Below are 21,632 nucleotides of genomic sequence, written 5' to 3'. Positions count from 1 at the left end.
GGATACTCTGATAAACTTCCTCTTTGCACAATTCTTCTAGGACAGAAACTGTGGTGTCATTATGGGTGCATTCCTCGTCCTTCGTAGATGAGACCAGTGTCTTTTCTCACAGGAACGTGCAGGGCATGTTCTCATCTGCAGTGAATGAGATTTGCTGAAGTTGTACCGTCCCCTACTCTCACTGTCAGCAGTCTGGTGGGAGTGAAATGTACCTCCTGTGGCACTCTTTTGCATTTTTTCTGATGATTCAAAGTAAAGACCCATTTCTGATGTGTTTGGTCATCAGTGTTTGCTCTTCTGTGGTGTCACTGTTCAACGTTTTTGCCCTATTTTCAATAGCACTGTCTGACATTTGTAATTTCACTTTAAGGACGTTTTTATACATACGAATGCTAGGCACTGACAAGTGTGTGTGTTCTAAATGTCTTCCACATCTGTGTGCCTTTTCAGTACTTTATGCTATCTTCTGATGAATCTATCAATACATATTTAGTTTTAAGGTAGTCAAATATGTCAATTTTTTTTTCATTATGGTTAGTGCACTTGTATTTTAAGAAGTCATTCTTTGGGACTTCCCTGGGGGCATAGTGGTTAAGAATCCACCTGCCAATGCAGGGGACACAGGTTCGAGCCCTGGTCCAGGATGATGCCACATGTCACAGAGCAACTAAGCCCGTGCACCACAACTGCTGAGCCTTCTCTCTAGAGCCCGTGAGCCACAACTACTGAGCCTGCGAACCACAACTACTGGAGTCTGCGCACCTAGAGCCCATGCTAAACAACAAGAGAAGCCATCACAGTGAGAAGCTCACGCACCACTGTGAAGAGTAGCCCCAGCTCACCGCAACTAGAGAAAGCCCACATGGAGCAACAAAGCCAAAAATAATAAATAAAAATTCTTTAAATTATTTATTAAAACAAAGAGAGAAATCATTCTTTAGTCTGAGGTAATTAAAACCATCTATGTTATCATCTAAGAGTTTTATGATTTTCCCTTCTATTCTGTGGTGTTTAACCCAAAATGAGTTGACCATGGGGGATATGAATTACTGGCCTAATCGTGTTTCTATATGGTTAAATGGTTTAAGTGCCATTTATTAAAACCATGTTGTCTCTACTCCTTGCATGATTCCACATTTTTTTTTAAAAAAGGAGCAGAAGAATGTGGGCATCCATTCATGTGCAGATTTGTGTCGGAGATCACTATTCTGGTCCTTTGGTCTGTGTATCTATCCTTGCATCGAGACACTATTGTATTCATTACTGTAGCTTTATAACAATCTTGATATTGGTATAGCAAATAACTCACTTTTTGCTCTTCTTCAAGAGTGTATTGACTGTACATGGTCTTAGCAATTGACTTCTGAATTTCCAAAATCCCCACTCAACAAACATTTGTTTGGATTTTAATTGGTGTTGAATATTTGTTATTCTTCCCTGGATTTCTACCCAACTATTTAGAACTTCTTGACTGTCTCTCAAAACATTTTTAATAATTCCCCCATGCACACAGAGCCTCTCACCACCCTTTATTAGACTTGCAATTAGAAAATGATTCTTTTGATGCTATTGTAACTCTTTTAAAAATTTCATTTTCCAGATGTTTGTTGCTACTATGTAGCCATAGAAGTGTTTTCTTCATATTGATTTTTTTACATGGTAATCATTCTCAACTATCTTATTAAGTCTCATAATTTATCCTTTGGATTAATCATATTATCCATGAATTCAATTTTTGTTTCTTCACACGTTTATGTCTTTTACTTTCTTTTCCTCCTATCTCTGTTGTACAATGTTGGTTAAAAGCAGTAACGGTTGGCTTCCTTGTCTGGTTCCCTATCTCATAAACTTTCAAACTTTCACTTTTTTGTGTGCAATTAGCTGGTTTGTCTGCAGCATCATTTATCAGATTAAGAACTGTTTTATTTATAATTTGTTAAGAATTTTATGTCATGAATTGATGCCAACTTTATTAAACTTTTCTTCTGTATTTATAATGCCAAATCTTACCAAATACTTTATTCTGCATGTCATGAACAGATTGCTTTGCTAATGTTTCTAGTGTGTGAACAACCTTGCATTTCTGGACTATGACTTTTATCACAGTGCATTACCAATTTTCCTCTTAATATATTGTTCAATTTACTTTGATAATATTTTGTTTCAGATATTGGCCTTGATATCCATAATAGGTTGGTCTGTAATTTTAATTCTTACAATTTTTTTGTCAGATATTTGTATCAATGTTATGCTATCTACATGAAACAAATCAGAGACTGTTTATTTCCTTTTTCTATTCTCTAGAAGAATATCCATGAACATGGAGTTTCTTTCCAAAGTATTTCATATAATTTACCAGTGGAACTACTGGGCTTAGATCTTTCTCTATGAGAAGATTTATCATTATGGTTCCAATTATTTAAAAGATTACAGGACTACTTGAGTTGTTGAATGTTTCTTGTGTCACTTTTTATATAGTTTTCTAAGAATCTGATCAATTTGTCAAACCTTTCACATTTATTGCCATGAAAAAATATTGTCATATTCTTCTAAAATACCATTCTTAAAAGATACATATATGTTGGTATAGGAGAGGCTACTATTCCTCTCCAAGTCTAAATCTATAAATCAGACTCCATGGGGAATTCTGACATAGAATGTTCTAACAGAAAACAAAAGGAAATCAGTATTTGCTTTGAAAAGAGAATTCCAGACTTCACATGTGCATATCTCAGGCACATATCAACCAACCCTCTGGTCTCTGTTTACTTTGCACACATATTGCAAGAAAAATAGATCTAGATTTTGTTACATGTAGATGCACAGATAACTTCTATATCCATGTGCAAGGAAGAAAGAGTGTTCAGAACACCTAAAACTTTGATAATCCATAGTTCGTCTTGAGATAAATCCAAGTATGACTGTGTGGCAGAAATTTCCCCTTGTCCTGGCTTAATGAAATTCAAACATCTCTCCCTAGTGTGAACCAACATGCGTTGCTACGTGACAGCGTCTAGGAGCTGTCAGGACATCCAGGAGGAGCAAATTCACATACCCACAGTTAAAAGACATCTGGTCTACCTCAAACCCCAAGTGCAAGACAGAACCAGAGTCCCAGACACCAAGGAATACCCAGAAGGTTCTGGGCAGATGCTGGGAACTGAAGACTGTGCATTACTGTGTGGAAACACCACTCAGGGTTTATAGGAATACCATTATCCCTTCTGTTCACAGCCTGCCCATCCAGCCTCCCTTGGTCCAGCCATGGGTATGAAAATGGGAGGTGGGAGGACGGAAGGCTAAAAGAGATGAAGTCTAGTGGGAAGATCATCGGGTCTGTTGGGGGATGCAAGCCAGTCCCATCACCTCCACACAAGGCTAAGTTACTACCTCCAAGGACTGACCTGTGACATCCAGGTGGAAGGAGACCTTCTGGCCCCTGGCCTCGCAGCTGTACTCCCCAGCGTCTGCCTTGCCCACCTGCTGCATCACCAGCGTCCGGGTGCAGCCCTTGGCCTCCACATGCACTTTTGAGCTCGAATTCAGCTTCTTCCTGTTCTTGTACCACATCACCTCCGTCTGGGCCTGGGCCACCTCACAGCTCAGTGTGGTGCTGGCCCCCACCACAGCCTGTACCTCTTTATGTGCTGGCTGCCCCTTGATAAACACCGCAGAGGACTCTGGGCACAGAAAGGGATACACAGTGTCAGAGACACAAAGCTGGTACCAGCCTGTGAGACCAAAACTTAAGAGTTCAGTAAATTTTCTCCTTGGAGCCAGTGATGCCTTGTGCCCACGAAGGTGTATAGTTGTGTTTACAAACATATATCTCAAGTGTACATTTTGGTGATGTTCTGACTCAAGGTCAATTCCTAAGGCTGGAGGAAAGTGGCCAAAGTTATTCTAGCATCTGTCACAGCTAGTTCATTGTCTTTCCCATGTGACAGTCACCTCTGGCAGGCAGGTTGGGTTGTGTGCACTTGTATCCCCTATACGTATAAATACATATAGGATCTCAGAGAGTTCATGCTGTAGATGCAGTCATTCATTCATTCATTCATTCAATCACTGATGCAACTAATGTCAATGGAGAGCCCATTATCTGCAGGCACTATGGTGGTAGCTGGGGATGCTACACCATAGCTGGAAACGTGAGTAACACATTCTCTGTTCTTACAGATCTTACCTTCTACCGAAGAAAAACAAACAAGCATACAAACATGACAATGATGTAATGCTACGGTGAATGCTGTGATGAAATAAGACAGAGTGATGTGCTAGAGAGAAGGGACTTACTGGTGACTTAAGATTTGGTGGTCAGAGAAAATCTTGCTAAGGAGTAATGTTTAGGTGAAGTGCTAAATGATAAAAGGGAGGCGGCTTTGATGAAACCTGAGGGGAGTCATTCTAACAGAGATGAGAGCTAGGGCCAGGGCTCTCCTAGAAGGATAGATGTGAAGTCAGTGAGGAAGGTAAAAGGGAACTGCATTTTTGGAACCACACTGGGCATCTGATTTTTCTCCTCTGGACACTGCTGCTCCTTAGTACAGCATGACACTAAAAGGCATAGGGCTGCTACTATGAAACAGGAAAACTGGTCATGCTATGTACACCTTGTGTGAGCAGAGAGATAAAGTTAGAGACTGAGGAGCCAAGCCTCCAGGAAAAAGAGATCTTGTAGAATTGAGCCCCACACTCAGCCACATTCCCTTCAAGATGTTTGATGAGCTCCACAACTGCATGGCCCAGGAGACTACAAAGCCAAGCAGAAAACCTCTGAAAACTATAGTAGACTTTTTAGCACCTTGCATTACCAGAGAGACAAAGATTAGAGTTGAGTGTCTGCCTGAAAAGAGACCCCCATCCATACCCCAAGTCTCTGTAGAAATCCTTGGAGGACTATGCCCAGGAATGGGGGCAAACCAGAGATAGATGACCCTGATCAAAACTGCAATGCAGCCTTGAGTCAGTGTAGTCCTTGAATAGACTGAAGTTCTTAGTTGTTCTCTCCCTCCCTAGCAAAGGAAATACTGATCCTCTGTCTGAAGTAAGATAACATCATCCATATTCAAAAAGTTTTCTCAAACAATGTCTGACAGTCAACTGAAAATTCACTGGCATGCCAAGGACAAGAGTGAATAGAAATCCAAAAAAAAGCAATATCAGATGATCAGACCAGGATATAACCATGATAATATTTCTTTAATATGAAAGAAAAGAAAATATATCAAATACAAAAATTTTACTGCAGAGTCTAGACTCTATAAGAAATTAAACAAATGGAAATTATGAAACTGGAAAATACGATAACTGAAAGTAAACACACTATATATGGGTTTGACAACAGATTAGATATAGAAGAATAGAAAATTAGTGGATTGGAAGACAGATCTAAAGAAAATATCCAGACTAAAACAGAGAGAGAAAAAGAATTAAGAGGTGGAGAGAAAGAGAAATACTTATGAGACATGTGAGAAACCACACTCTACGGTTGAGGAAAGACAAAAATCCACAGACTCAAAATGCTCTGCAACCCTAACCAGGATGAATACAAAGAAAATCACACCTAGGTTCATCAATGTAAACTGCTGAAAATCAAAATCAAAAACAATACCTTAAAAACAACAGGAAAAGAAAAAATGACCCTTGAGGGAACATAATATATATGACAGTTGATATTCCAAAAAAATACATGGAATCTGGAAGACAGTGGAATAGTCTCTTAAAAAAATTTTTTTAATATGGGCAGGGGATTGTTAAACTGTAATTTGATAACCAGAGAAAATAGCCCTCAGAATATTAGGCCTAAACCCTGGCTCTGTAATTCTCTGGCTATGTGAACTTCGGCAAGTTATGGAATTTCCTTGTGCCTTATCTTAAAATGGGAATAATCAGAATTCCTCTTCCCGGGGTGCTTGTGAAGTTGATACAAGTAAAAAGACAAGACTCACTTCATAAAATCTGGCCCTTGGCATGTAATTAATACCCACTAGCTGCTATGTGGTAAGTTTTGTGAGAAAACACACTTTTAGGTGGCATGACCACACACGCCTACTCCCTAATAATTAAGCTGAGGAACATAAGAAGGAACTCAAGGAACCCACCTGGGATGTCGAGGTGGAAGGAGACCTTCCAGCCCCTGGCCTCTCAGCTGTACTCCCCCAGCATCTACCTTGCCTACCTGCTGCGCCACCAGCCTCGGGGTGCAGCCCTTCCTTGGCCTCCACACACACTTTTGAGCTTGAACTCAGTTTCTTTCCCTCCTTGAACCATATTACCTCTGTCTGGGCCTGGGCTACCTCACAGCTTAGCATGGTGCTCGCCCCCACCTCAGCCTGCACTCCCCTGCATGCTGGATGCTCCTTGGCAAATATCAGTGTGGCCTCTGGGGACAGGGAGGAAGACAAGACAATCAAATTTCTAGAATTGGATGAGGGCCCACCTTCTGGATCTCAAAACCATGATGCCTTGGCCACAAGCCGGTCCTATTCCTAGCTTTCTCAACACAGAGAACTTCACACTCAGAAGATGTACAAAGCAGGGAACAGGTTAGTTCTCAGAATCTGAAGGCTCCCAGTTCAATAATTTTCACATTGGTATATGTTACAATTCAGGCTCTGGCATCTACTTAGCACCTGTGATCTCATAATTACCCTAACAAAGAGAGACATAATTTGTGGCTGGCATATCATAGCATTGGTATTTTCAGGGAGAATTTCTTATACCATGTCACCAAGAACAGGCAATACCCCTGAGTCACAGGAACACTAATATGTTAATGCAGTCTATAACTTCTAGCAGGCCAGTCACCATTGGTGTAATCAAATCCTTGGCCTTGGGAATCAGATGCTGCTTTTTATTAACTTACTGTATTTGCTTGACATCACATTACTCTAGAACAGGCGTCCCCAATCCCTGGGTCACAAACCAGTACCAGTCCGCAGCCTGTTAGGAACTGGGCCTCACAGCAGGAGGTGAGCAGTGGGTGAGCAAGTGAAGCGTCATCTGCTGCTCCCCATTGCTTCCCATTGCTCCTCATCACTCACATTACCACCTGAACCATCCCGCCATTCCTTGCATTACCACCTGAACCATTGCTTGCATTACCACCTGAACCATCCCCCACATAGCTTGCATTACTGCTTGAACCATCCCCCCTCCCTGGCCCATGGAAAAATTGTCTTCCACAGAACTGGCCCCTGGTGCAAAAAAGGTTGGGGACCACTGCTCTAGAACCCATTCTACTACTCTAGACTTGATTTTCTTCTTTATAAAGTATATTCATTGGTAATTCTTTCAGTGAGATTTTATGAATGACAAATTCTTTCCATTTACTCTCTGAAAATGACTGTATTTCACCTTAACTTTTGAATGATAGTTTAGCTGGATACAGAATTCTAGATCAACAGTTATTTTCCCTCAGTGCTTTGGAGACTATACCATCTTTTCTGTGCTCTTCATTGCTGTTGAAAAATCTACAGGAAGAATAACTATCATCCCATTAATCTTTTTTCCCTTTGGAAGTTAAGATCTCCTCTTGGTTTTTGGCCTTCTGGAATTCACTAGCTGTGACTTTTTTTTTTTTTTTTTTTTACAATTGCCATTATTTCTTATGTATCTTGAAGTTTAGGATTCATGTCTTTTACCATTTCTAAAATTTCTCCACATTATTTCTTTCATTATTTCATCTTCCTCATTATCTCTAGTATCTCCTAGAAGTCCTTTTAGACATACGTGTGGCCTTATACTTCTCTTCTCTATGTCTGTCATTATCTCTTATTTTTTACCTCTTTGTGATTCATCCTGAGTAATTTTCTCAAATCTATCTTCCAATTCAATAATTCTATCTTCAGCTATGTCTAATTTGCTGTTTATCCCTCCACTGAATTGTTATTACAAAAGTTGTGCTTCTTATTCAAGAAGTTTCATTTACTTCTTTAAATCTGCCTGTTCTTTTTCCTAGTATTTCACTTTTTCTTACATTTTCTAGTCTTCCATACATCTCTTTAATCATTTTAAGTAGACTTATTTGACATACTCTTTCAGATTGCTTTTCTATCATCTGAAGTTCCTGGGTGGAACTTCTGATCTTCTAATCTTGCTCTTGTTTGTAAGTTCCAACTCTCATTTATATTGGATCATTCTTCTGGTGCTTAGATAATTCCTTTTACTTCTTATATGACTTAAAATACAAATGCATAAACAATAATCATAAAACTATAAAGTTAACGGACACACTATGTATAAAGACATAACTTGTGACATTAACAACTTTCAATTTGGGGCACAACCTGTAAAGAAGCAGAGTTTTTCTACTGAAACTAAGATGATATAATTTCAAACCTGATTATTACAAAGTTAGATGTTAATGACAATCCCCGGGGTAATCACTAAGAAAAAATGAATGTACATATACATAAAGAAATGAGAAAGTAACAAAAATGGCACACTAGAAAAAATAAATTAATCATAAATGACAATAATGGAGAAAATAATGGCAAAAAGATATGACATATAAGAAACAAAGAGTAAAATAGCAGAAGGAAACACTTCTTTATAAGAATTAACTTAATACAAAATGAATTTTTAAAATGCTGTCTACAGGAGATTCACTTTAGATCCAATGATACAAATAGGTTGAAAGTGAAAAGATACTCCATACAAATAGCAATCAATAGAGACCTGAGGTGGCTATACTAATGTCAAGCAAAAGGAAAAAAAAATTACAAGACATTATATTTAATATATACAGATATAGATTAAGGATGTTATATATTGATTAAAAGGGTCAATTCATCAAGAAGATATCACAACTATAAATATAAGCACAACTAACAGGAGGGCTCCAAAATATATGAAATGAAAACTAAAAGATTAAAGGGAGAAATAGACAGTTCTCCAAGAATAGTCAGAGACTTCAGTATCCTACTTTCAATAATGGATAGAACAACCAGACAGATCAATAAGGAAATAGGACATGAATAACACTATACAAGAAACTAGATCTAACTGACTTACAGAGGACACTCCACCCAACAGCAACAGAAGACACATTTTACTCAAGCACATATGGAACATCCTCTAACACAGACCACATGTTAGGCCATAAAACAAGTCTCAATAAATCTAAAAAGACTGAAAGCATACAAAGAATCTTTTTGACTATGATGGAATGAAACTAGACAGCAATACTAGAAAGAAAACTGGAAAATGCACAAGTATGTCAAAATTAAACAACACACTCAAAGGAGAATTACAAGGAAAATTAGAAAATACTTTGAGATAAATGAAAATGAAAACACAGCATACCAAAACTTATGAGGTACAGTGAAAGCAGTGTTCAGTTTCCTGCCATCCATAGCTATAAGTTATAGGCCTACCTTAAAAAGAAGATCACAAATCAATAACCTAATTTCATACCTTAAGAAACAAGAAAAAGATTAAGTTAAACCCAAAGTTAGAAGAATGAAGAAAATAAAGATTAGAGCATAGATAAGTGAAATGGAGAATACAAAAGCAATAGAAAGAATCAAGGAAACCAAAAGGTGGTTCTTTGAAAAGATCAACAAAATTGACAAAATATTATCTAGACTGACCAAGAAAAAAGAAGGCTCAAATTATTAAAATCAGGGAAAAAAACCTGGGGACATCAATAAAGACCTTACAAAAATAAAAAGGAATAAAAGAGAATACTATGAACTAGATAACCTAGATGAAATGGAGAAATTCCTAGAAACACATAAACTATCAAAACTAACACAAGAATAAATGGAAAAAAATCTGAATAGACCTATAACAAGTAAAGAGATTTAATCAGTAATCAAAAACAAAATGAGAGGCATCCAGACTGGAAATGAAGTAAAACTACCTGCAGATGACATGATTTGTATATAGAAAATCCTAAGGCATCCACAAAAGAACTAATAGAGTGAATAAATGAATTCAGAGAAGCTGCAGGATACTAGACCAATATACAAAAATCAATTCTATTTCCATACATTAGGAATGAACAATTTTTAAATGAAATTAACAAAACAATTCCATTTACAGTAGCATCAAAAAGAATAAAATACTTAGCAACAAACTTAACAAAATAAGCTCAATTCCTGCACACTGAAAACTATAAAACATAATTGAAAGAAATTTAAAAGACCAAAGTAAATAGAAAGTCATCTCATATTGTGGATTAGGAGACTAACACTGTTAAGATGGCAAAGGGGACTTCCCTGGTGGTCCAGTGGTTAAGACTCTGTGCTTCCACCACAGGGGGCACGGGTGTGATCCCTGGTCAGGGAACTAAGATCCTGCATGCCACACGGTGCAACCAAAAAAATAAAATTAAAAAAGAAATCTGATACCAGTCATTTGGGTACATCCCTGGTGGTGCAGTGGTTAAGAATCTGCCTGCCAATGCAGGGGACATGGGTTCAATCCCTGGTCCGGGAAGATCCCACATGCACGGAGGAACTAAGCCCGTGCACCACAACTACTGAAGCCTGCATGCCTAGAGCCCGTGCTCCGCAACAAGAGAAGCCACTGCAGTGAGAAGCCTGTGCACCCCAACAAAGGGTAGCCACCGCTTGCCACAACTAGAGAAAGCCCATGTGCAGCAACAAACACCCAATGCAGCCAAAAATAAATAAATAAAAATAAATAAAATTTTAAAATAAAATAAAAAGATGGCAATATTCCCCAAATTGACCTACACATTTTGATGCAATCCCAATCAAAATACCAGCTGCCTTTTTTGCAAAACTTAAAAAGATGATCCTAAAATTCATGTGGAAATGCAGGGTCACCTCATCCTGTGATCCTTTCCTTGATGTTGTCTGCAAAGACCCCATTTCCAGTTAAGGCCACATTCTGAGTTTCCAGACAGACTTCAGGGGGACACGACACTGATGACCTGCCTAAGGTCACCTGTCTCCTAAGAGGCAGGAGTGAGGTCTGACCCTGTCCACTCTGATCCCTCCACAGCCTGCCTCGAAGTCAGTGTCCAAAACCAGGGCACAGTCACCCTGGTGTGGACATGGGCCAGCGTCGCAGGACAGATCCCTCAGCAGAACCAGGCCAGCCACACCACCACACGCCCACCTCTACCACCCTCAATGTTCCACTGCTGAAGCTGGAAGATTAGGGACTCACTTTCCCAGGTGCCTGAGCAAGGTATGGCCATCGGACCCACACAGTACAGGGAGGCATAGGGAAAATCTGCTGTGGGCTCCTCAGAGAGCATCTGTTCTCTGAATAGAAGAACGAGCAGGTGACACCCTGTGTTAAGTAGGACTGCCCCAAGATCCCTGCACCACAGTATGTGTGCACCTTCTCCAAGCTATTCCACCAAACATTAATCCAGGCGCTGCTGTGAAGGGATTCTGCAGAAGGAATGTAGGTCCCAGATCAGTTGACTATGAGTTCATTAACAAGGAGATTATCCTGGTTGGGCCTGACCTAATCAGGTGAGACCTTAGAAGGGAGGGGTTTCTTCCTGGCCAAAGAGATTTGAAGCATAAGAGTGAGTGGACATGAGGGGCCATCTGGCAAAGCACCTAAGAGCAGCCCCTGGCTGCCAGCCAGCCAGGAAGTAGCCTTAGACCCAGAACCACACACAAGGAAATGAATTCTGCCAGCAACTTGGATAAGCTTGGAAAAGGATCCTGAGAGAACTCAGCCAGATGGCACATGGATTCCAGCCCTTGAGACCCTGAAAAGAGAATCCAGAATCCACATCTTGAATTCTGATCTATAGAACTGTGAACTAACAGATGGGCATTATTTTAAGCCACTGAGTTTGTGATAATTTACTGCACAGCAGTGAAAAGGAAAAAAACAAACACACACACAATCCTTACATGTTCTTCCCACCTTGAACATGATGGCTGGAGCTATGGAAGCCATCTTGTGACCATGAGGCAATAAGCATTAGAAAGACCTTTATCTTATGCTCAAGAAAGCAAAGATCTAGACAGATAGAGCCTGTGTCCTTGTGGTAGATTGTTAAAAATTGTCCCCAATTAACCAGGGGACTCCTCATCAACAGTGAGGTCTACTTCTCCAACTCCTTGGAACTAGGCTGGCCTTATGTCTGGCTTTGTGCAATAAAACACGCAGAATGTAATATTCTGGGACTGGTGAAAACAAACCTTAACAAACCCTGTAGCATCTCCTAATCCCTAAAGGGAACCCAGCCAGAATATGAAGGAGCTCAGGCTACCCACATGGAGAGAGAGGCTTTGAGAATGAGATGTCACAAGGAAAGCATAGCCCCAGAGGAGAGAACAGCATGGTCCCAGACAGGAATGACCCCAGACAACATCACTAGAAGAGAGAGGCCTGCCATCACAGCCAGCCCCCTGACTGGGACATCAGACACACAAATGAGGCCAGACTGGATCCTCCTGTCCCAGTCAACACCATATGGAGCAGAGATGAGCCACCCACGCTGAGCACTGCTTGAATTCCTGCCCACAGATTGTTCCATTGGACCACTAAGTTCTGGGGTTATTTGTATAACTGACCTGATGAGTCAGCCTGATGAGTCAGCTGAGCACTGCTGTCCCCCACACTGAAAACAGGCCTGGTTCCTCCAGGCCTGTTTTTATGAAATGGTCAAATGTCTGCTTCATCAGCTGACCTGTGACACCCAGGCGGAAGGAGACCTTCTGCCCCCGGCCTCGCAGCTGTACTCCCCAGCGTCCCTATTCCCCACCTGCTGCACCACCAGCTGCCGGGTGCAGCCCTTGGCCTCCATGCACACTTTTGAGCTCACACTCAGCTTCTTCCCATCCTTGTACCATGTTACCTCCGTCTGGGCCTGGGCCACCTCACAGCTCAGTGTGGCACTGGCCCCCACCTCGGCCTGTACCTCCCTGAGTGCTGGCTGCTCCTTGGCAAACATCGCTGAGGGCTCTGGAGACAGGGAGGGATACACAGCAGAGGCTCTGCCAAGGTGAGGTTTCCCAAGTCCTGGAGCCATGACAGAGCTTTGCTCTAGACCCCAGGCAGCCTCGGATCCCCCCCATGAAGATCCTTTGTGATCAGGTGCTGCACACGGAACCCTCCATGGGCACAGGTGGTCCAGGTACCCCAACCCCTCCTGGATGTGGTGGGAAGCAGCCTCAGAGCTCCATGATGGGCAGTCCAGCCCCAGTGCCTATGCTCAGATGGAAGGAGGCATGGGCGGCATGGCAGAGACCCTTCTGAGGGCCAAGATGGGGCAGAACTGGACTTGGAGAATCTGCCAAGAGACCTCAATGGCTTCTAGAAAGAGCCAGGGCCTCAGATTCACCAAGATCCAAATCTAACCTTCCAATGACACTTCCAGCACTTTCTAGGTCTTCTCTGCCTCATTTCCTCATCTTTTTTTTTTTTTTTTTTTTTTTTTTTTTTTTTTTTTTTTTTTTTTTTTGCATTACGTGGGCTTCTCACTGCCGTGGCCTCTCCCGTTGCGGAGCACAGGCTCCGGACGCGCAGGCCCAGCAGCCATGGCTCACGGGCCCAGCCGCTCTGCGGCATGTGGGATCTTCCCAGACCGGGGCACGAACCCGTGTCCCCTGCATCGGCAGGCGGACTCTCAACCACTGCGCCACCAGGGAAGCCCTCATTTCCTCATCTTTAAAAAGAGGACAAGGGCTTTAACTTTCCTTCTTAGCTTTTATTTTCCAGGCCTGCATTCTTCACCTATATATATATATATATTAGTTTCGTGGGTCGTTTCTTCACCCATATTCAGAAGTAACTGCCCCTACCCCCAAGTATTCTCAGAAGAAATGAAGGGAGAGACAGCTTGGCCTTGCAAGCGCTGCACAGCTGGATGCAGCCAGACCTGCTCTCCACACACCAAGCCTGGGAGGCAGTGCGCGAACCACAGACACGCGACCGGAAGTCCACAGAGTCCTCGCCCACTTGGCACAAGTAGGTGCCCTCATCCTGCATGGTGACTGAGGTAGCCACCAGCCGGTGCCGTGTGCCCATGTCCTCCTGTAAGAAGCACTGGCAGGAGTGACCGAGCTCCACGCCATCCCTGTACCCGTGTACACACATGTGGGCCTCTGAAGTTTTGTATTCAAAGTGGTCTGAGCCCCCGGCCATGGCATCCACACAGCCGCCAGCCATGTCCTTGTGCAAAAAAGGATGTGAGGCCTACAAGGGCACATGGGCAGGCCAGGGGGCCGACAGAGCCCTAACCACACACGTGCCCAGGCAGCTAGCAGAGGAAGGTGCTCGGGGCTTCAGGATCATGGGAGACACTGGCCCTCACCCAAACCTAGGCCCCTTCAGAGACAGGGCCAGCCTCAGCTGCTGACTTTCAACCACCCAAGTGCCACCCACTCATAGGAAGCTCCTCCCCTACTGAGCAGAGTCCCTGACCCCTACCCTCCCAACGGGGTTGGCAGGGTCCCTGGTTCCCCACCCTACCCTCAGGGGTCACCTGAGCCTGCCCTGACCCCCTACCCTCCTCACAAGGTCAGCAGAGCTGCCCAGACTCCTGCCCTCCCCACATGGTCACCTGACTCCATCCCATCCCCCCACTGCCTCCATAGCATGGGCTGAGCACCCCCCACACACCCCTGCCCTCCCCACAGGGTCACCTGAGCCTATCTGACTCCCCACCCTCCTCAGGGGGTTGGCAGAGCCCCTGATCCCCCACCGTCCCCACAGGGACAGAGAACGGCGGCTCCTGCTACCCAGGTCCCCCAGAGCCTATCCAGAGATGGGGGACAGAATGCGCGGCCCTGGCCACGGCGGCGGCCCAGGGAGGACATGAACACACACACACTGGAGTCACCTTGCACCAGTAGTTGGTAGGCGATCCGGTCCGCGTGGCTGACACACTCATACAGGCCTGCGTCTTCTCGCTTCACGTCCCGCACTAGCAGTGCCCGCTGCCCAGCTGACGCCTGCACCTCGTATTTGGGGCCTGGAGACAGTGCGTGTCCATCCTTGAGCCACGTCACAGCTGCAGCCTGGTCCGATAACTCGGCCAGGAGCTGGGCCTCCTCGTGCAGCCGGGCCAGCACCTCCCGTGCTGCCACTGCTGCTGCCGGACACTTGGTCGTCAGGGCTGCTGGAAGTCACAGACAGGTGGACAATGGGGTGTGGATGAAGGGGGAAGTGGACAGGGGGGAGTGGAACGAGGTGGAGTGAACAGAGGGGGAAGAGAGCCAGGTTTGGTGGAGGGGGGTCAGAGAGGCAAGAAGGCAGAGACAGGACAAGAAGCGGCGCAGGAGAAGGAATCAACAGAGCGGGAGGAGGGGGGAAGGGGGCATACAGACAGAGAACTGAAGCTTGGCGCCATCGGGGACGCTTGAGCCCCTCTTCCGCTCACACCCGGTGACCTTGCACACCCCACCGCCTGGCCCCACTTCATCCAGCGGCCCGCCTGCCCCAGGAGCAACGACGCATCTTCCGAGCCCTGAGAGCCCAGGGACCCCATCCCGCCCCCACTCCTGGAGGAAATGGGGCTCAGAGGGGCCCCAGGGTCATGGGACGGGGTCCCCCTACCTCGGACCTCCATGCGGATGCTGCTCTCGATACCATTGGCCACGAACTTGAGCTCGGCCCCGTGCAGGCTGACAGGCACCAAGCGAATGGTGAGAGTGTGCCGGGTGCCGTCACAGTGTATCACATACTCGCCGCTGGCCTTCAGGGCCTGCCCATCCAGGAACCACTCCCCTGCTGAGGCCGCAGTGAGGTCCACAGTGAAGGTCACCTCGCCGCCTTCCACGGCCTCTACCGCCTTCAGAGGTGTTTTCACAGCCAGCTGGGGGGCTGTGGGATGGGGGCTTCAGGAAGGAGCTGGGCCCCTGCCCTCCTCTCCTCCAATGCCTGGGCCCCAATAACCCCTGCTCTAGGAAGTCCACTGGGCAAGCGCATGGAGACCATGAGCAAAAGTCAGATGCAGGGTGGAGTGAGGACAAGTTACAGCCACCCGAGATCCCCTTCAGATCCCACAAACCCAGTGTGGTGGGGCAGCTGTGTAGCCCAGTGCCCTGGGGCTGGTGGATACAGATAGGTTCCTGGGGGGGCTTGACTCCTGTCTTGGGGTCCCCTGGCCTTCCCACAAAGAAGTCTTCAAGAGCATCAGGACCCTGGGCCCACCCCCCTACCGTAAAGAGGACCCATGAGTCACTCTGGCCTCTCCAAGGCTGGGCCACACTCTGGGTCTGGGTGATTCAGGGGCAGATGGCCCTACGGGTTGTTACCAGGGTGCCGGGGAGAACAGAACCTTCCACACTTACCCAGGTGTACAGTTCCCGGGAACTCGAGGTAGGGGCTCTGGCCAAAGCTGTTCACAGCTGACACCCTGAACTGGAATTCCCCCTCCTCGGCCACACCAGCCACAGTCAGCTCAGGCATAGCCACCCACTCGTCTTCATGGCACCGGCTCCAGGGGTAGGTGCCCACTCTCTTCTTCTCCACCAAGTAGCCATCGATAGCAACAGGGCGGTCCCCATGGGGTGGTGGGGACCAGCCAAGGGTCACGGAGCTCTCTGTCCTGGCCTTCACCACAGGGGCCTCAGGAGCACGCAGGAGTGGCCTTCTGGGGGCTGAGCAGAGCACGGGCCCACGTCACCAACTGGGAGCCCCCTCCCCAAGCCCTGGGTCCAAGGTCACAGTAGGATAAAGGGGTTGTCACAGAATTCCCAGCCCTCCCCGGGGGCACTGCCCTTGTGGCCTGAAATAGCCTCAGCCCAAGGGGACTGCCAGCCCAAGAGGACGCTGTGAGCCCATAACCCCAGTCTCAGCTCTGTGGCCATTTCTCTGTTTGCAGTGGAAGGTGTGCCCGGGCCTCAGAGGCCCCCCTGAGCTGTCCACGTGGCCTGGAAAGGAACTCTTTCCAGTCCTCAGCCTTGACCCCATCTATGCATTGGGATCTTGGGCTGGATGATGGTTGAGGCAAGGCACAATGACCCTTCCAAGGGTGCTGAGACCCACGTACAGGGTCCCTGTCCCCAGCAAAGGGCTGACCCTGGGGGAGCCAATCTCAACACCAAAGGCCACAGAAAGAGGACACACCCACAATGTCACCCCCTACACGCCGTGCTTCTAGAACAACCTGCACTTTCTAATCTGGTTCACAGGGTGGGGGGCCACCAGGACTCCTACTTTGCAGGTGCCTACTGTGACCACAGTGGAGGAGGCTGTCAAACAAACCATGAGCCCCAGAGAACCAGAGCTACAACCTAGGCATTCCCTGCCCCGCACGGCGCTCCCCGCAACCGGCGACAACTCAGAGCAGGGCCCAGTGGACTGTGGGCAGTGTACCCTCTGTGTGACAGGTACTCCCTAGGCCCTCACCTGACACGCAGAACTGGGTGGACGTCCGGCAGCCCCCAGCCACAAAGGCCACCTCACCGGCATCGTCCAGGCTGCACTGGGAGACGGTCAGCGTGTGGCACGTGCCTTCGTCAGTAATGGCCACTCGGCCCCCGGCCACCACCTCCTGCTGGTTCCACAGCCAGTGGATGGGGCCCTCTGGCTTGGCCAGCTCCACACAGAACACGGCCGTCTCTCCCACTCGCCCAGCTGTCTTCCTCGGGAGCTTTCGAAGGAGGTTGCCTGGGGTGGACAGAGGAGCAGCGGGGAAGGGGAGGGGTAAGGGCTGCAGCTGGTCAGAGAGGCCCCTGTAAGCCCGTCCCGCCCCTACCTCCTTCCCTGTCCCCCGAGTGCCCACCCCGCCCCTCCCTGACGCACCCCTCGTGCCAGGGTCCTGCCCGCCCCACCCGCCCACTACCTACGCCGCTTGCCCAGCTCCTGTGAGACCCGGACCCTGCCCAGTCTCTGGGCCCCCTGCCCGCCCACCTTGCACCGCCAGCTCGGCCACCGTGCGACTGCCCTCTGCCGTCTCGCAGATGTACACAGCATCGTCATCGGAGGTGACGTTGAGCACGGTCAGCCGGCGCTCAGCGCCTGCCTCCTCGATGAGGTACTTGGCACCGGCCCACAGCCGTGTCTCCTCCTTATACCACGCGGTCTCCGTGGGCGGCAGCGGCACCTCACACTGGAACGTGGCCGACGCTTTCTCTGGCACCTCCAGGTCCTGCAGCCGCTTTCTGAAGGGCACCTTGGGCTCTGCGGAAAAAGAGCTCAGGTGAGTGGGGCGAGGAGAAGGAAGGGGGCGGGCAGGAGGCGTGACGGAGGGGGCGGTCAGGGGGCGAGGAGGAGGGTGAGAGGAAGGGGGGCAGGGTAAGGGACGTGTAAGGCTGGGGTGGGGACAGGGAGCCAGGCCAGGGGTTGGGGGGGCTTTGGGGGCAGAGGGTGGTGGGTGGGAGGGCAGAGGAGAGGGAAGAGAACTTAAAGGAAAGAGCCCCCCCAAAAGTATAAGGAGAAGAGTCTGGAAGAGAAAAGGGGAAATGAGGCAGGTGAAGCCACAGCAAGCGGCCCCACTGAGCAGGCCCCTAAGCTGGTCCTGGACAGGCAGCATGGGTTGGCTTCACACAGCAGTGAGGCCACTGGACAAGTACTGGCCTGCGAAACTGCTCAACTCCAGGAGCGCACTTCTGTGCGAAAAACGAGGAAACTGAGGCACGCGCACGAAGGTTGAAGCACCCTGCTGGAGATCCTACAGCTGGTAAAAAGTGGAGGTGGGACTCCAACCACTTCAAGAGGCTGGTCTTAGGAAACAAGAGTAAACAGCCCTCCAGCAATTCTGATGGTGTTGCCTACAGCTGCCCCGGTGCCCTGGGGGAGCCCCCAGACCTGGACATGAGCCTGCAAACTGACCCAGAACCACCTTCAAGCTGTACCCTGGTGCTGCAGCCACAGCCTGAGGCCTCCGACAGCACAAGGTTTGTCCTTGCTCCTGCCCTCCTTCCAGCTCTGCCAGGGAGACCCCCTTAGCCTCCTGTAGGAGGGGTGGAGAGCCTGGGTCACCCTCAGCCTGGAAAGAGCAGGCTCAGCCACTGGGCACCCTGACCATCTCCCAGAGGGAGGGGGTGTTAGTGACAAAGTACTTTGTTGTATACTCGTGTTACTCTCACAGAGACAATGGAACAGAACAGCAAGAGCTGCCAAGACCTCCAACCACGGATTCCTCTGCCAGACAGGCACAGGGTGAGGAGATGGCAGCAGCAGCCGCCACTGGAAGGAGAAGACAGGAGGCCTGGGGAGGAGCCTCTGCCTGTGCTCACTGCGCACAGTGACCTTGTGCCCGGCGCCAGGAGCTCACCTCGCACGACGACTAGCACGGAGCTGTAGGTCTGGCCCACGAGGTTGGACGCCGTGCAAGTATAGAGGCCACAGTCTGACTGCTTGCAGAAGAGGATCTTGAGCACGAAGTTCTCCTGCGCGTCCTCGTACACCACATGTCGCCGGCCCTCGGCCACCTGCTGCCCATCCTTCTTCCACACGATCTCAGGCTTGGGCTCACCCGTCACGAAGCAGCTGAGGCGCGCGTGCTTGCCCTCAGTCACCGTGCAGGTGCGCGTGCAGGCGCTGCGCGGCGAGGCCGGGGCGCCCTCGGTGCGCATGGCATCGCGCCGCAGCTGCAGGTGCGCCAGGAGCATGGCTGTGGAGGCCCCGGGTGGGCCGTCTGTGTCTGCTTCCGTGTCCACGGAAAGCCCGGCGGCGGCGCTAGCGGCGCCCAGTGGATTCTCCGCGTGCACCGTGTAAGTGCCGCTGTCGCGCGGCCGCGCAGCCAGGATGCGCAGCGCGCTCGCCTCGCCACTCGCCTCCACGCGCACTCGGGGAGCGTCCGGCGCGCCCAGGCGCCGCCCATCCTTGGCCCAGCTCACAGACATCGGCGGCGAACCGCGCACGCGGCAGCGGAAGGTGGCGTCGGCTCCCTCGCGCACGCGGATGGATGTGGGCCGCAGCAGAAAGTGGGGTGCCTGCTCGGCGCACGCTGCCTCGGCATCCACCTGCAGGCCGACCGCCGCGAATGCTTCGCCGATGGCGTTGCGCGCACGGCATACATACTGCCCGCTGTCGCCCAGCGCCAGGTCCAAGATGGTGAGGCGGTACAGGTCGCCGTCCTGGGCCAGGCGGAAGCGAGTGCCCGCCTTCACCTGCTGCAGGTCCTTCTCCCAGCTGACCTGCGGCGTGGGGTTGCCCACGATCTGGCAGCTCAGCGTGGCGTCTTTGCCCACCGACACCACGAAGGCCTTGGGCCGGGTTAGGAAGCGAGGTGCACCGCTGAACGAGAAGTGATCCATGGTGGTGGGAGTGGGGGGAGGCGGGGAAACCTGCGAGTGGGGTGAGGGGGAAGGGCGGAGCGGGGATGAGACCCTGATGTACTCAGAGCCCCCCGCCTTTTCCCCACGTGGCCACTTCACCCGTCCTGGAAAATCCAGCTTAATCCAGGGTAAAGCCCTCCACACGGCCCCTCTTCCCCACCCGGGTGCCGTCTCCCGGGACACACCCCATCCATGCAGGTAGCATCACCAGATGGTATGGTGGTCCAGAAGGGCCGATTTGCCTCTTTCTGGCCCCACCCCCACCCCGCAAAGGGGCTCCTTTTCCATCGGCAGGAGCATCTCCTCCCTCTAGTCCCAGCGCCAGGCCTGCTGCCCCAGCTCAAGGTCCAGCTGAGCACGTGTCCCAAAACACCACACCAGCACCAAGCTTGCCCTCCTCCCTGTGCGGCATGTGCCACGCTGTACCTCATCACAAAGACCTTCCTTCCCTGTCCCTCCTGGGCCACTCCAACTGCCAGCAGGTGTCCAGTCCCCTCCCCACACACTGTTGCTTCCTAGAGTCTGAAACTCCAACCTACCTAGTCTCCCCCAGTCACAGAGAGGCCACTCTCTGCACTCTGACAGGGCCTGGCTGTGGAAACTCACAGTAAGTGCCCACTACTGGCCTGTCCCCTCTCTCTAAGGTACACCAGAGGTCACAGGTTCTTCACCCCAGCAGACTCTCGTCCGAGCCCTCTGCTTGGCATGCCCCCTTTGTTCCCCACCCTCCCACCTCGGTGACTTCCCCCACCCAAGCGTTTGGGCTCCACTGCTGGCTGTGTGCACAGCTGCCTAGCCCTCCTCACTGGGCATTCCACAACAGAGAGCCCTGTACACAGGGCCTGTCCCGCCTGAAGCTGTCCTGGGCCGGGTCACATTTCACCTCTCCTGGGATCCCCCCACCTCCTCTGGACCCCTGAGAGGGTGTGCTCATCAATGAGCAAAAAATGGAAATCCTGCAGCTTGGGGGCTGTGGGCTCCTCCAGCACACAGGGCTGCCCACGCCCTCTTGCCCTGAGTGCCTGCCTCCTTCCCCCGGGAATTGGAATGGGGAGGGTCAGAGGCAGTCAGTCAATGGTGTGTCTGTGGAGGACAATCAGAGAATCCCCCAGAAAGAGCCAAGGAGTTCCAGGCTGAGAATGGGCAGCCGGCTAGCCAGGCCCAACCGGGGCTCCTGCAGGTAACGTAGTCACTCTGCAGATCTTAGCTGAGGCTCCACTGGCTGTGGCTCTGCCGACTGGACACCTTGCAGGGATGGGGCTGGCACCATCAGTGCCAAAAGCCCCAGGCTGACTCTGGCCTCTGCCCACTCCAGGTTGGGCACCGCTGGCCTCCAACACAGGTGGGTGAGGTGAAACTGGGCTTTGCCTACACAGGGGCTTCTGTAAAGAGAGCCAGCACAAATGGACCCCACTGGGCCCTGGGCTGTCCCCAAGTGCCTTAACTCTCTTCACC

At 49.3% G+C, this 21,632-nt stretch overlaps 1 protein-coding gene across 1 annotated transcript in view; it reads right to left on the bottom strand.

The window, feature by feature from the left end:
• OBSCN (obscurin, cytoskeletal calmodulin and titin-interacting RhoGEF) overlaps positions 1–20,156 on the bottom strand; it is a gene marked incomplete at both ends in the record, with an annotated part of 135,091 nt that extends 114,935 nt beyond the window's left edge. Inside the window, 13 exon segments of the mRNA XM_079703091.1 lie at positions 3,405–3,680; positions 6,105–6,147; positions 6,149–6,217; positions 6,219–6,385; positions 12,635–12,664; positions 12,667–12,909; positions 13,866–14,130; positions 14,778–15,067; positions 15,505–15,771; positions 16,242–16,550; positions 17,302–17,562; positions 17,806–18,075; positions 19,172–20,156. Coding sequence (XP_079559217.1) covers positions 3,405–3,680; positions 6,105–6,147; positions 6,149–6,217; positions 6,219–6,385; positions 12,635–12,664; positions 12,667–12,909; positions 13,866–14,130; positions 14,778–15,067; positions 15,505–15,771; positions 16,242–16,550; positions 17,302–17,562; positions 17,806–18,075; positions 19,172–20,156 — 3,475 coding nt within the window.
• Positions 20,157–21,632: the final 1,476 nt, after the last annotated feature.

The sequence above is a fragment of the Hyperoodon ampullatus genome, assembly GCF_949752795.1.
Source record: "Hyperoodon ampullatus genome assembly, chromosome: 4".
NCBI lineage: Eukaryota > Metazoa > Chordata > Mammalia > Artiodactyla > Ziphiidae > Hyperoodon > Hyperoodon ampullatus.
Note: the sequence above shows the minus strand (reverse complement) of the source record. Positions and strands in the feature narration are given on the sequence as shown.